Genomic DNA, 16,226 nt, shown 5'->3' with positions numbered 1-16,226 from the left:
TATACTAATATACTGCCCAAATAACTGAATAACATATCTACTACTCAAATTACTTCATATTTATACTATACTAATTTTCAACACTAATATTTTGTGGGTTCCAGAGTGGCGTGCTACTCGCCAAAAAAGTGCTTCAACACCCATCAGGGGTAACACATGTCTTATAGAATGCAAATCTTTCTTCCCCTTTTATCCATCCACTATCCTTCTCACTCCAAGTAACAGACTAATATCCACCACTGAAATTACCTCATATTTCACCATATTAATTCACCACTAATCCTTTATAGGCTCCCTGAATAGCATGCGTCAACAAGCGAGCGATAAATGCAATTACAAAACAATTACTATACAATACACCAGCTCGCGCCATGCTCCCTCAGGGTCCTCAATCACAATTACTCATCCTCAAGTGCATGCATGTTGAATGCATGTGCACACTTACAAAATGACGCAGGGAGCACATCATGGCTTTTTTTTTCATAAACGGATGCTGTCGAGCATGGCAGAAAAACATGTTTTCATTGGTGATACCTGTTGTCTTTGCCAGTGCTTTTTTGTTTCTACATTGTGAATAGAGCCCATACCAGAAGGACGATCAATGTAAAACACAGGTGGAAAAAAGAAGACCAAGGAATAAGATCCAAGTAGTCATTTTCGCGGCCATCTTGCAGTGACCGAAAATCTTTTACAGTTTTTAACCAAATTCAGCAGCGAAAAAAATAGGAATTTTGAAAAGACATTGAATATTAAAAGTAATTGAAATAATATCCCAATTAAAATGATTAATGGAAAGTTAACTGTAGGAAATATATTTGTATTACAGTTTATTTCAAAACAAGGTAGTTATAACTATTGTATTTAATATACTTTACTGTGCAAATCATTAAAATTTAGTAACCCTGCTTGTTCTAGAATTTTCACACAGTTATCACATTATATAGGATATTTTCGTCATTTGAAGATGGCTACCATTGTAGTGTTTCTTTTTAACCTTGCTAGCCCTTCCTCGCGCTCTACTGCTCCAGACGGTCATGTGACAGAGCTCAGCTGAGCCTGGCTTCAGTTGCAGAAGCTGACAGTTCCTCCGCAGTGTATGCTCGATTCGGGATCCTCATTTCTTCAGACACGGACACACCTCGCAGTTTGCCCCTCTACAAGGCTAGAAGATGTCGGGCAAAGACAGGATCGAAGTCTTCCCCTCCCGGATGTGAGTACAGCCATCGGCACTCTTTCCGCCTTCTGCTGGGAACGTTTATCCCTCAATAATCTATATTTTATTATTTATGTGATCTGGGGCTCCCATTTTCGTACCTTTTTGCCTTAACAGCGCCATTGCGTTTTCAGGTTTTTTATTATTATTTCTTTATTTCCCGATGTGTTCGATGCAAGTATAGTCTCAACTGTACCTCAACGGTAGTCGTTTCTATGGAGGGTGAGATTGACTGATGTGGTTTAGGGTGATGGTCTTAACCAATGGCGATGGCACGATTTTGGAGGCTAAGGGCGGTTTTCAGGCATATGATCCCACCTACGTCAGTGAGAGTAATTTTGTTTGTTCAGAGACTAAAAATGAGTTTAAGAGGGGCAACGTAAATTAAGAGGTGTGCTGCAAGGCTCCTGTGCAAAATAAACGAATAACCGATTACATTTAGCATTCAATAAGGGATAACTAACGCAGAGTGGATTGACCAAAGCCATCTCTTAGGCTGTTTTTTTAATGGCAGGTTGAAATACCTCGGAAATATTGGGGTAGGACTTTTGGTAGTGTTGCTCCCCCGACGAGAATTTGAAAAGTGTGTGTGTGTGTGTGTGCGTGGGGTGCGGGGCAGTGAAGTTAATCAAAACAGATATTTTTGAATCGGAAGGTGATATCATTATTCTCCACGGCTCAGTTGCAATTTTGTGAAAATCACTTTTAAAATACCATCATGTATCATAACTGAAACAATTCTGGTGGCATGCTGTAAAGTTTCCACATACTTCCATAAAAAAACGTCCTTCAGACTGCTTTGGTAAGTCTGCTCCAAGGTCGAATGAAGGAAGTAGTGTCCACAACTCAAGAACAGGGCTAGATACGCTACAACTGTCATCCCCGATGCACTTCTGGAGCCTGAGCCTATGTTGCCACAAATGTATATATTGTGCTATGTTGACAGAGATGTACATTGCCATTAGTATGGCGTCACAGTGCAGTGAGTTTTCGGGTATATTCATTCCCTGGACTTCAGAATTCAGATCCATACACAAGATGTTTTAAACTACGGCCTTTATAGTTGGGCAGTTACTACTGAGTTCTACAAAATTCATTGAATCTTGGAACTAATGCTAGGGTCCGATGGTTTCAGTTGATTATTATTATTTTTTTAACCGGTAGGATGCTGGAGGACTTTACATATCACCAGAGTTGCTTCTGTTTTGACTTCCGAGGGGACTTTCAGTAGCTTGGTTTACATTTGTTAACTTTATTTTTTGAAAGCTAACATTACCCATTACTTTGAGTTGATTACTCATCCGATTAATGTGCTCTACTGATAAAGCAAGCATTTAGAGGTGGTTACTCTTTTTCTTACCGTACTGCCAAATTGTACATTTAGCTACATTAAGCCAGCGGATGAGTAACTTTTCTGAAAACCTTCATGTTCCACCCCAAGTAATTTCCATCACTTTGGCTTTTTTTCAGTGCCATGATGCACTGATGGGTGAGTGTTCATTTCACTATTGCAACAATTTAACAAAAACCCCACGTTTCTGTGCGGTGTTGGTTTATGCCTACAGTTGCTTAATTAAAAAGCCTTTGGCTCTTGAAGTGGTAGACAAAAACAGTAATTGACAGAACCCAGTAATTCGTTTGACTACCATTTGAAGGTGTGACTCTCAAAACTTTTCTATGAGTGGTAGTAGTCCTCCTGGATTAGGTGAATTTACTGATGAATTTCTCCGAGTAAAAGAGTTTACTTAAGGAATAAAACTTTGTGAATCGGCTGCTCAGCCATTAGTGTCGGTGACACATTTTCATGACGAATTTCCGAAATGTAATACAGTTAAATCACTTTTCTTTTTGAGGTGGAGTTGAACCCTTGTAAACTAGGACTAATGCATCAACTGAGGTCTGTCTTTTATGTGAAGGTCACAGGTTCAAATCTTTGCTAGTTGATTCACTCTCACTCCTGAGGTCGATAGAAACCTTATTTTGAAGCTTGGTTGATAGAGAACCACGCAGGCAATCATTTATTAACAATAATCTATGTGCACAGTTCAACAGCATTAAAGTAGTAAAACATGCACCGTGGTGTTCTCGGCCGGGCTTGGCTCCGCCAGGGGGACGCTCTGACTTCAACCCCCAGCTGCCTCAGCGCTACAGGACGCCGCACACGCAGAAGGGCAGCGCCGGGAGGCGCATAAAGGAGAGCACGCCTCCTTGTCCCGCGGGACGCGCGCGGGAGCGCCCGGCGAAGGACGGGCCCTCTGTGGCCCTCAGAGGCCTGAGGAGACTGGACTGGGCCAGGGGCCCTGTATCGCCTCATCTGGAAGGTTATCGTGCTGTGTGCACGTAAGACTTTATTTTTAAAACTGTTTTAATACCCGCTTGGGAGTGTGTAGACTAGAGAGTATTTGTGTGTTAGTTGATAGCTCCATTGCTTATGATGTCTAAAACCAAAACTGATAAGGTGATGGTAGGCCCTGCGTCTATGGATAATTTCTTGGTTAGGAAAGTAAACCAGATTAATAATGATAGACGTGCATCGTTGGGGAAGGCTTCTATGACAGGGGACTTACTAGAAATATCCCCTGATATTACTCCGCTCACAGATTCTGATGCTAATACCAATGATGTTATTTTTAATGACTCGTCAGTGCCCATTACAGTGAGTGCTGAGGTCTATTCTGACCCATTGGTGCAGCTAATTGATGATACTGGTGTACTGCATAAGACCCAAACTGAAGCCAGGCCTCTGAGAACCTGTAGAACTGTATCTAAAAAAAAAAACCAATGGTAAACATAATAACTCTAAGACTAAAAAAACGGATGGTAAAACGACTAGTGGCCCTGTTGCAATAACCCCTTTTGTCTTCACAGGCACTAATGGTAATGGGGGTAACTTAAACTCTGATTCACTTGCCTCATTCATAAAAAACCTTGAAGTTTCTATAACAACAAAAATAGAAGAGCTTATTAAACCTCTAATTAATAAGATTGATAACTTAGCAAAGGAAGTCACAAGGCTGGGTGGTCTATTATCATCACAGAAGACTGTAACATCTGGTGGCTCAGTTCAGTGTGGGGGGAAAGGGAAAGAATCTGTTGAAGTTAATGTCACGCAGAATAAGGGCAGGGGGAATACTGTTGTAGCGGCACCAGCAGGGCCTGATAGACACAATATACTGGATGTCCCAGTGATATCGGCCCGCAGTCACAACCATCTATAACATCCCAAAACAGCAGAACCCCCAGACCCCCAAGGCATAATCGTTATCTAAATTTACCACCTGATTGTGCTCCATTTGTGGCAGTACTGACTAATGTTCCTCCTTGTGGAACGCATCCTGCATCTCCCTATGACGAATCACACAGTTCCCTGAAAAACAAGACTGTGGCGTGGCTCAATAAAAATCGTGGTTTTCCCATCACATATTCTGACCAGATAATGGCAGTTAGACGCGTAAATTGGGTGGGACCTTCTAAAAAAATCTGGCTCTGGAGACTGTATAGTCATTAATTTCAAACACCCTCAGCATGTGGCAACTGTCCTCTTGAGAGCTTCTTCACTGGTCTATAATGTAAATAGTATTTGTGTACGCCCCTTGGGTTATTTCTATGCGCATCGCTGTAAATCCACACCACAACAGAGCTTAACCAGGCAGGCGTTTGAACCATATACTCCTGTTCAAGATACCCAATTCTTTTATAACATCACAAATTCTTGTAGGTCAGGTGGACCCAATAATGTTTATAATAGGGGTACTAGTGCTAGCCATTATCGTAATGGTACGGATCTAATTACACAGAACAGGTATGAAGCATTATCTGGGCTTGAGATGTGTGACTGACGGATGGCACCTGCGGCTCAGGACACTGTGGCTACAGGTGAACTTACAAATATAAATTCAGATAACCCGGTGGCTACTAACCTAGGATGTCATGTTGTTTCCTGGAATATCGCCGGTCTTGCGGCGAAAATGTGTGATGTAAATTGGGTGACTTATATCAAACAGTTTTCAATCATCTGTCTACAAGAAACTTGGGAGGTGAGCTGTAACCTCTTTCTGGAAGGTTACAAGGCTTTTTATGTACCAGCTTTGCCATCTCTAAGGGGTAGGCCGAAAGGGGGCCTTGTAATTTTTATCTCTATATTAATACCTTGCGGAGTACGTAGAGTTGAAGCCAAGCACACAGCTGTAATGGGCTTGGCCTTATCTGGAGGAAATGTCCGTGTGGGTTTGGTGAACTTCTATAATGCTATCTATGATAGTGAGGCCAGGAATGACATTTTTAGTCTAAACTCCTTTGTCTCTAATAACATGAAAGACCTAGGTCATAACTTGATGATTATGGGGGACTTCAATTTGCATCCTTGTATAGATCCATTATATAAGCGCCCACCAGAAATGTCTTGTGAACGTGCTTGTCATCTCCATATGGAACACACTAAGGAGGGGGAACTGTGCAACGATCTAATGGACGACCTTGACCTTTCAATGGCCATGTCTTTTAAAGACCCTTTATATTGTTTTGATACCCCAACCTTTAAGGGACATGGTAGGGGTTCCTTTATAGACCATATACTGGTCTCTCGGACGATGCAAATTTTTATAGACTCTTTTTGCATTGTTTCGAGTGAATTCAGTGATCATAATCCTCTAACAATCTGCCTAAAATGTCCCTGGGTAAAGAAGGGAAATAAGACCATTAGTCAAGGCAGTCTGGGAACAACTGATGGGAGGAGGAGGTTAAAATGGTCCATGGTTTCTGCAGATATCCTCTACAAAACAATTGTTGAAAGGTGTACAGAGGACATCAAAGTTTGCACGATTGAGGGGGGCGACCCCAGGCTAGTGTTAGAGTCCTATCAAAATGTGTCGGAGAAGGTGTCGGCGCTTCTTACTGTCCCTAATAAAAATCAGGCTAAATTAGGCCCGAAATGGTTCAGTCATGATTGTACCAAAGCTGCTCGCAATTTGAGGGTTGCATTGTCAGCTTCACCAAGGAACCAGGAGGAGGTAAAAGCTTGCAGAAAAGAATATAAGGCTATTACTGTCGCCCGTAAGGAGTTCCTTAGGAAGGAGGCTTGGCAGGAACTACTTGATCCCTCCACCCTGAAGTGCAGCACCAAGTTCTGGGCACTGGTTAAAAAACCCTTTTTGACCGCTGATCCATGTAATGAACTTGCTTGCTGCATAACAAAAGAAGAATGGGAAAGCCACTTTAAAAGCCTGTACTACTCAGAGGGTGTTGGAACCAGGGCTGTTATTCCCCATGATGGAAGCAGTAATATAACATTTGAGAAAAGCGAGGTTTTGGTTGCCATTATGGGCCTTACAGCAAATAAAGCGCCTGGTCCTGATGGAATTCCGCCGGACCTTTACAAATATGATCCAGCTTTCTGGGCTCCAATTCTGGCTGCTGTATTCAATGCTGCGGCGAGAGTGGGTTGTCCGGGAACGTGGGGATTATCAACCATAGTCCTGGTTTTTAAAAAAGGTGACAGGGGAAGTCCTCTTTGTTATCGACCAATATCCCTGATTGATTCAATGGTTAAAATTATGGGGAGAGTCTTGCTTCAACGTCTAGTAGGCTGGTCGACTGAAAATAATATTATGTCGGCTTCCCAATATGGTTTTTGTGAAGGTCGCTCTACCATAACTCAGTGCCTTAATTTGTTTCTTATTCTGAATAAATACACTGTTGTACAAAAAGGAGCAATTCACCTAGCCTTCATGGATCTGTCATCAGCCTTCGACTGTGTTAACAGGGGGAGGCTGTGGCAGACCATGAGGGACAAAGGTGTTGATAGGGGGATTGTGGATTTCCTTGCGGACCTACATAATGATACAAGAGCCAATGTGAGGTTCTCAGCGAATGGGGATACCACAGGTAATTTCTGTATTAATAAAAGAGTACGACAGGGGTGCATCCTGGCCCCATTTCTTTTTAACTTTTATATAAATGACTTAGAGGTTGAATTGCAAGAGATAAAATCAGATTGTCCCATAGCTGGTGCGAGGGGTATTCCCTTACTTTTATACGCTGATGACGCGGTTTTAATATCACGAACAGAGAAGGGTCTCCAAGCACTTCTGAATGCTTTTAATAATTTTATGTCTGATAGGGACCTTATGGTCAACAATTCGAAATCCTATATTATGCATGTTGGCCGTCAACCGAAAAAGAAGTTCGTTTTTAATTTAAATGATGTTGTGATCCCTGTCACTAATACGTTTTCATATTTGGGTATTTTATTTGATACTAAGCTAAGTTGGGCTCCGCATTTGGCCAGGAAGAAGGGTGAATTGACCAGAGTGAATGCCTCGATTTTTAATTTTGCCAGTAAATTGGGGAAAAAGCCGATGGTGGCCATGATGCAACATTCTCTATTTATTCAGTTGAATTTATTAAATGATTTTGACCCCTGTCCGGCTGGACATGTCATTCTGATACAGGTTCCATTGTGTCTGTATTTATCTTACTAACCCATTAAATATTGCATGGGACCACTGTTGTTCTTCTAAATGTGTGTACCCTGGCTCAAATATTTGAAGTCCCAATTTCTGAAGCTTGGTCGCCTAAACGTGTTTGAAAACCCGAGGGATATAGTTAAGGGTGATGTTGCAGCAATTAAGAGGGCCTTTTTTATGAACCGTAGTGCCCTAAGAGATGAAGTTGAGCTTCTGAAACCAAATGTTAGAAAGTACATTATGTTAAGAACTTGCGATACTATGGAAATGTACCTAACATGCTCCTTTACCTCTCATGATAAATTTTTGCTGACACGCTTTAGGCTCAACATCTTTCATCATATTTTAATTAGACCAAAGTTGGACATTTTTAAAAAACCTGCAGCACCCTGTGGCTGCGACGGGAAGTCTCCACAGGATATGCTGCATTTTATATTTTTATGTAAATTTTATGAGTACCCCCGTAGGCGGTATCTTGTCACTCTTTTAAGGAAATTAAATTTTAAACAAATCAGACCCGCCCTTGTATATTTACAGCTATTGCATTCTGATTGTGTCCTCCAGGTGTTAGAATATTTAAAACTATCTGTGAGAATAAGAAAATGCCTAGATGAATAACTGTGGTTTCAGCTCGAAGCATTTTTTGCACTTTTTCTGTATATGGGCTCGACTTGCACTTTTTCTGTACTGATCTTGTCTACTCACTCTGTTAAGAAATTTATATGTCTTATGTATTTATTTTATATTGACTTGTAATTTTTGTGATGTTTTTAATTGCAATGTATAATGTATTGTACTTTTATGGATTGCAATATATCCGAAATAAAGTGATTTTGGATTGGATTAGTAAAACATGTTTACAGTGCTATCATATTATTTATTTGGTCCGAGTAGAACATTTGACTTTAATTTCTGATTAAGAAATGTTGAATAGTAAACATGAACATAAATCACATGGAGCAGTGCATGTTGAAAAGTAAAGCTTACCAAATAAGACAGCATTGTTTTGCTGAGTTTGTCCAGTAACCTTTCAGTGCATCAGAGCAAGATGGAAGTTGGGATCTGTAGATATGGCCAGCCGTGCACAGATCAGTAGCAAGCCCTTTATAGTATTTTGCTACTTCTATAGGCTACATCATCACAAACAAAATAACAATTGGAAAAGGTGTAGCAATGGCCTCTCATCTTGAAATTTATGCCACGAGCCCGAAAAGGAGCCAATAACAGATTTATCCTCCTTTTTGCGTTGTTACCCACTACATATTTTGTGAGGATTGTCAACATTGTAACCTTATATTAGCATTTGTATGATGTTGTGTCCTTATCACTTTGTTGGCCAGCTGACCTCTTCTAAGATTGCCTAGTGAGATTATCCAAGGTTGCCAGGGCGTTAGGGGGGGATGAGATCTATTTTGTTTCTAGTTTTTAAATAGTCCAAATGTATAAAGTACGCGCTTGCTCGATATTGTCACTCGCTACCTTATTGTGTGCAAGTGAGCTACAGAGAGGGCAAGCAAACGGTAATGGCCTAAGTGCGTTGTTCAAAACTTACAACTAATGGGTATCCATCACCTACATACAGAGCTTTCCTTCTCTCAATTGAGTACCCTGTCCAATGTCACTGAATAGGAAGAGCTTCTTTTTCTTATGTTAGACCCTCACCCGCTCTAGACATGGCATGCTACATCATCGGGTCTCACCCTGGTCCCTAAAAAACAGGATGGGCTCAACTATATTCCAGGGAGCACTTTGAATATATCTAGAACTGTATAAAAATACATCACACCAACCTTGATTTCCCTTTATTGGCTGTCGTATGGGTATGGTTAAAGCTAAATGTGTGATAAGTATTTTATTGTCCTATGAACCAGGTAAATCCTCAACATGTTTCAGCCCCTACACTCAGGCCTCTTGGGTCCAGGGCTTTCATTAGGAGGTCAGTCAAACACTGGCCTGGGTACACAATCCCTCCATTTGAGGAAGCATGCAGTGCTATCTAGCATGCAAGGCAAGAATTTGCTCGCATTTCATTGCCTGTAAAACTTGATTCCTATAATAGAAGGAACTGTCATTTGTCAACATCTGGAAGCAAAGAATCATCTGTTTCCAAGTTCATTCAGTATTGATGAAATATAAGTGATCATCACCCTAAGCTTCTCACACTGTGCAAATGTTGTGGTGAGACTAAAAACATTCAATTATGCAACAGTGCTGGATCCATGCAGACAACTTGTTGTGAATGCATCCTTGAGTTTTATACCTTAAAAAGGAAGCCAGCATACCATGCACAACAGGTAGACATGGCATCTTTCTTTGAAAAACATCTATGCATTCTCACTTAAAAATGGGGGACTTACCCTACTTAGGAATCCTACAACACCACACCGGAGGGTGATGCACCTCTAGTCACATACTATAGGTGTTTGTTCTCAGCAATAAGAAACTGTGTCGAAGAGGCCTGCATTTATGAAGGGTACAAGAAATGTGATATAGCAGTTGGAGCTCAATACCCTTTAAAGGTTTTTGATTATGGTAGGGAGAGTGTATCCCCTGGCCCGGTGAATTAAGATCTCCCCATCCTTCGGAGGAGTAGGGTTCTGGTGCGGTCCCTGCTCCAGGTTTGTTGACCAAGTGTGTTGTTGCCATAGTGCTTGAATGGGGTGTGACGTGTCAGAGGATATTTAGTGTAATCTGCGATGGTCCACAAATGTTTTCTTCAACTTGTTGCTTCTCTGTTGATGTAACGACTGTGCACGTGTTAGAACAGGGTGCTTTTTGCTGAGAAAAAGTCTGTAGTGTAGGGTGCCAGAAAACTTTACCTCACACAATAATTACACAGAGACAGTCAATCATACATGTGTAAATCGGTGTATAGGAAATGTTACATAAGACAGGACTGCAAAGAGTAAGAGTAACATGTTATCCATATTGGTTGGCAATATAGTTTGAGTGCTTGGTCTGGAAAAGCACAAACTTACAATTTAAAACGTAACACCATGGTTGGAGGTTCTCTTTAAAATTAAGAATTGATTTCTACCTATATTAATCCTCTTTGCAACATTAGGATAATGAAAGACAGGAAAAAAATCATAACGCTCTAATCTAAACAATGCAGTTTACATGTAGCTCTTTGATGACAGTTAATAGCTCACTGTTCTATGTTAGGATTTTAACTTATAACCTGCAAGTAACAAAAGGATCTCTCTGACAAAAGCATCAATCCACTGACCTATGTACAGTATATCTTCCACTCCAAGAGGCTAGGTTCACATGAGTGGTGACCCTTTTGGCGAAAATGTGACTATAAAGGATAGTACCCCCTTTCTGACCAGCCTACACCTAGGGTTATCAACGGAATTTTGGAAATTAGAATCCCAGGTAGGACTCACAGGGGTGCATATAGTGGTTGATGTACCTGCATCACCATCTAGAGTCTACTAGACACTTAGGCTAATACTATTGGGAACCATTACCCCCGATTAATGCCCCAGGCCTAATAGGCTAATTATTGAGATCAGAAACATGTTGGCAAATAAGAGACAGCCCTGAGTCATTGCACTCTCTGGTACCCGTTGAGAGAAGTGTTTTAATATACCTAGAGTCATTAATAAAGGTGATCACCGAGGAACCCCAAGGTATTTTTAGATTATCTGGATCCTGTTCCTGTCCAGTAGTTTTATGAAAGAGCTCCCTCCTACTGCCAAGTCTTCGCAGAGGTTGAGTCTGCCCTGGTAGTACCATCTTACCAGGGCGGGGAGAGGGTGTCAATAATGAAGCATGACACTATTATGTGTGTGAAGCATCCTCTCCCTTTAAGGATGACCTTCCTGTTCTAATCGGTCCCACGCGGAATACAGTAGGAGTTGACTGGTCCAATCCGGGGTTTCTTTACTATTTTCTTTTTTTTCTGCCGGCACCCTACCTTTTTGTGTTCTGTGTTATCCACTCTGTGTACCTGACTCCGTTAAAACGCAGGATGTTTGTGAAATGTAATTCTAAAGCAAGAGTAAATTGGAAGCTTGCATTAAATCTAAATGTTATGAGTAGATTGGAAAATGGTCCTTTTTTCCAATCAAAAACTATGTATAATTGCTGCACTATCCTGGCCGCTATTGTTAATCCAATTACGTTCTGTTAAACCACAGAGAGAAGTTATATAAAGAAAACTGTGATAGAGGTGAGGTCGTTATACACTATAATGTCCTAAGCACAGCTACAACTGGCCATAACAGGCTGACTACTTCCCCAGCACTGATGCAGGCCCCCAAACATTTCTCTGTGGCCTCTCTACACATCCCCGCAAACCCCAATACAAATATGCAGATTTGACAAGTATACGCTACAAGGTATTCTTCTACGCTTCATGCAGTGTGCACGCAAAACCACATTACTTGCCTTAACTCACAACACCAATGCAGGCCACATAATACAAGCCACAAACTACCAAACAAGCACGATGGGGGGACTAGTCTCAGTCACCACCCGAGTGCCTTAGGACTTTGGTAGGGGTATGAGGTGTGATACAAATGCCACAGTGCAACAGGCACAGACACATTGAGCAGTGCTGGGCCCTCTCGGTGCCACTATTCTCACACAATGAATGCTGTGATTTCACCTGACCAAATGCAAGCCCCAGCTTCAGGCCAGAGCTATGCAGTGGCCTAACGTTTTTGCAAAAGGTATGGTGACTGTCAGTCAGTGTCCCACAGACCTGAAGTGAGGACTCCGTTTGTGGGAAAGGAGTGGGGACTATACCTGACTTTTATAAGGAAAACGGGATTTTGTGATTCCCCATTAACTTGTGTTGATCTTTGTTGACCTCCAATGCCGGAAATAGTGAACGTATGTTTTTTTAAAACTCATTTCAGTAGTCGATGCTTGGCAATCAAGCTCTGAATATTCACTAAGTGTTACCACCCACATGTCCGTGCCTGGAGTTGGCAGCCGTGAATTGCATTTACAAAGGTCGGATACTTTCTCCGATCCCTGCCACCAGAGCTCAGACCATGCATTAACTTTGCTTTCCCTCCCTGCTCTTCAGTGGATGCTGCCTGCCGCGCACTAAAACCCTCTCCCGGGCTGGGAGCAATGTTTGCAGGAGGCCTGCCGTCGCGGGGATAAACAGGCAGTGTGTTCACCACACACACAAGCCGAGGTGAAGCCTGGGCGAACAGGTATCTCCTGGCTGAGCAGAGCACGAGCCAGCCGGCACCGGACCGGAATCTGGCAGATGGAGGAGTGGACAGGGCAGCCCCGCCCAGCACTGCCCTACCCGGCACTGCCCTGTCAGTAACATCGCGGCTATGGTGTTTTTAGAACTACAGAGAGGATCCGTGGTTATAGAGGTGGCGTGCGAGTTGAAAAGTGCATAGGTAGAAATTACACACTGACATATCCCCAGTGAATTCTACAAACTGCATAGCTTCAGCTGCTGCTCTTGAAACAAGTTCTGCCCAAGCATTTTGAATCCGAATTTGAATGAAAGGCAGAGGTGCTAAAAGCGGCTTACCCTAGGGGAGAGGCACCCTGTTAGTGTTTACATACCGGCTCCACGAGCACTGGAAGCTGCTCTCTGAGGGCATTGTGTGCAGACCCCGAATAAAAGCTTCACATGCCATGTTATTTGCAATTTTAAGAACATATCCAGTTTGTCGAATGTGGCAGGTCGAGGCAGACTACAAATGAGAGATGAACGGCTTGGGAGTTATGATGTTCGGTAGGAGCAGGCGTCTTTGCTGTTTTACGCTGCTTAGAGCTGCATGCCATCTGGGCAGTGCCTAGCTACCAAGTTTTCAGTCCGCTTATGTGTGCTATTTCCATCTATTCCGCGTGTTTATGTAACAATCATATGCCCAGGGCACAAGTTCTCTAAAAAGAAGTGGAGGGACTGACCAACTTAGGCAGTATGCAAGTGACATCATGACGCATGCCATCACAGCACGTGACATTCCACGTGGCATCACAGTAAGTGACCTCACTAGAAGTGACATCACAAGAGGTGACATCAGATGCTAAGATCTCACATGTTTATCAGGTGTAGCATGAGTAAATTTAAGTGCATTATGATATTTAACATATGAGGTTTGGAGTCTGGGTTGTTCCAAAAAAGTGGTGCAATCCTGACGCAAAATCTGGGCCTCAATTAATAATTTTTTTAAAACCCTGCCACAAAGAAATTGCCAACAAGGAAAAGCAAGCAAGTAGATCTGTTCTGCTTAATTGGTTGCAAGGTCTGCATTTTAAAATATTTGATTGGGTTAAGGCATCTGCTGCAGGGGGGGTGCGTTTGGGGATTGTTCAATCTCTATTTTGTTGCTACCTTCTTGGGGTTTGTTATTGATGATATCACAACACGCATGATGTGCATTTTATACAATGTTGCGAGCATAAATGTACCACATAATTAGGAACTAGTGCTGTGATATGTGTATGATATAACATTTGCCAACTGAAAATGCAATAAAATATGTTTAAAAAAAAAAAGATGTCTCCTACAAAGCAAAGCACATCATTTAACGTGCAGATAACAGATTTTTATTTTATGCAGATATGTAAGTGGATTACTGCTTTGAACACAGAGATTTACTTGCAATTCATACATTTTAACCCTTCTAGTGTATCACAGTAAGCTATGACTGGCATTTGATTCCAACACCTTTTAACCCTGACTGTCTCATGTAGCACAGTTTGTACATTGATTTGACTGGATAATGTGTATGTTATGTAAAGCTCTCAACACTCTACATACAGATGAGTAGCGCTATAAAAGCAATAAAATAATGATATTTAAATTATTATTTGTGTAAATGACAAACCCATCTGACATTTTTACAGTGCATGCACTTATATACAGGAACTAAACAAAGTAAAAAGCATGCATCTCTTAAGTACCTGTGAAGAGATAACAAGCAGTGTGCTTTTGTTTCCTCTCCGTTTCATTTGCATGTAGCATGAGGTTCCAGGCTGCCTCCAGTTTGATACTCGATCAAAAGGAGGCCTGATGGCGACTTAACTTATTCCTTTATCTTAAGCACAGCTGGAGGTAAACCCAATCCCCCACCCTCCATTCCCCCCACCATGCTGCCTGCACGTTGCATCTGGGAATGGAAAGCAGACCATGTGCAGCAGCTGCTGAATGTGCCCCGGTTTCTGAAAATTACACTGGGACAAGTTCAACATATTTCTGTTGGGCCCAACATCTTGGCAGGGTGGACGGCGTCCACCCTGTGAAAATAGTGAGTGGACGCCGTGTACCCATGACTCGTGCCCTGCATATGCCTCAGGATTTACACTTTGAGTGATACTTTAGCACAGTACTTATGTGCATGCAACAGGACACATTTCAGAAACAATTCTGGGTGACAACTTCATCTATTACTATTGCTATTACTTGACTTTCTAGATGACAGCAAAGTTGAATTCTGGGAATTGTAGTTTTGTTCCTAAAGTATGCAGAAAACTAAAAAAGCTAAACGAGTTAAAAGTGGAACACATGACTGACAGCAACCTGGCAAAATGTTTCCTTAATTCAAGTCCAGACAGCGTATGAGGAACTGCAACGTCTTGTTTGCTGCTGTAGAATGCCGGATGAGTACTGCTTAGAGTGTTGGCATTTATGAAGGTGTTATTGTTATTCGCCGTAAAATAAATTGTAGAAAAATATTTCCACCTGGAAAATAGTTTGCTCAGAGACATATACATATAAAAAATACTTCTAGCAGGGCGACATTACCACTGTCTAAAATAACTACTAAACTGGATGTTGTAGCATTAAAATAATTCGAAAAATCTGCTGTATACAAACTTTAGGCGAATAAAAAAAAAAACCACTAAAAACAGGCAGCAACGTGTATTTTTATTGAAAAGGACAAGGAAAAAACAGTGAGAACACAACTTCCTCATGACTTAAATGTAGTAGCGGAGGCAGGGAGACTGGTCCAGACCGTAGCCACCAAACAGAGAGCATACCCCTAGCATCCCATCACTCCTCCACCCTAAGACAGCAGACCCCGTGATGACTGATGCACTTCTGTTCTGAAAACTCCTAGGAAACGTGAAGCCCAGAGTGGTGCCACTAAACTGGCGTGACATTGCATATCAGTGCGGTGATGCTGCATTCTGCACTGACATGCGTTAGTCTACCATATGATGTGTGACACTTAGTAGGCCTGGCAGTGGTTCCCTTCCTCTGTATTGTAGTGACCTATGTTCTCATTATGAGTACCCAGTTGATTAGCAACTGATCTGCCATTTCAACGATGGACTCTCTAGAGTGATCTATCTTTATTGTTAAGCGAACAGTTTTTTCTCTTTTTTTTCTGAGCCAACCAGGAGCAAGAAAAAAAAAACAGAAGGGTGTGGGTGGCATCTAAGGTCGGACGTCTGTGTCGAGTATGCCCATATTTAAGGAGGACTCTGCAAAGTCTACAAACAACAAAAGAAAAGAAGCCATCGAAGATGGAAAGAAATCAAACCAGAACACCCTAGAACCCCCCCTCCCTCCCAAACCAACCCCCCTCCCTGCTCCCCTGCCCGCGGACTTGAAACTA

The 16,226-nt window shown here is 41.9% G+C and overlaps 1 protein-coding gene across 1 annotated transcript in view; it reads left to right on the top strand.

Moving 5' to 3' along the window:
* Window positions 1–1,028: 1,028 nt before the first annotated feature.
* ATP6V1D (ATPase H+ transporting V1 subunit D) overlaps window positions 1,029–16,226 on the top strand; it is a 139,552-nt gene continuing 124,354 nt past the window's right edge. The window contains exon 1 of the mRNA XM_078659542.1: window positions 1,029–1,210. Within this exon, the coding sequence (XP_078515668.1) occupies window positions 1,170–1,210 (41 nt within the window). The 5' untranslated portion in view covers window positions 1,029–1,169. The remainder of the gene's footprint in view (window positions 1,211–16,226) is intronic.

The sequence above is a fragment of the Lissotriton helveticus genome, chromosome 9 (genome assembly GCF_964261635.1).
Source record: "Lissotriton helveticus chromosome 9, aLisHel1.1, whole genome shotgun sequence".
In the NCBI taxonomy this organism is placed as follows: domain Eukaryota; kingdom Metazoa; phylum Chordata; class Amphibia; order Caudata; family Salamandridae; genus Lissotriton; species Lissotriton helveticus.
Note: the sequence above shows the minus strand (reverse complement) of the source record. Positions and strands in the feature narration are given on the sequence as shown.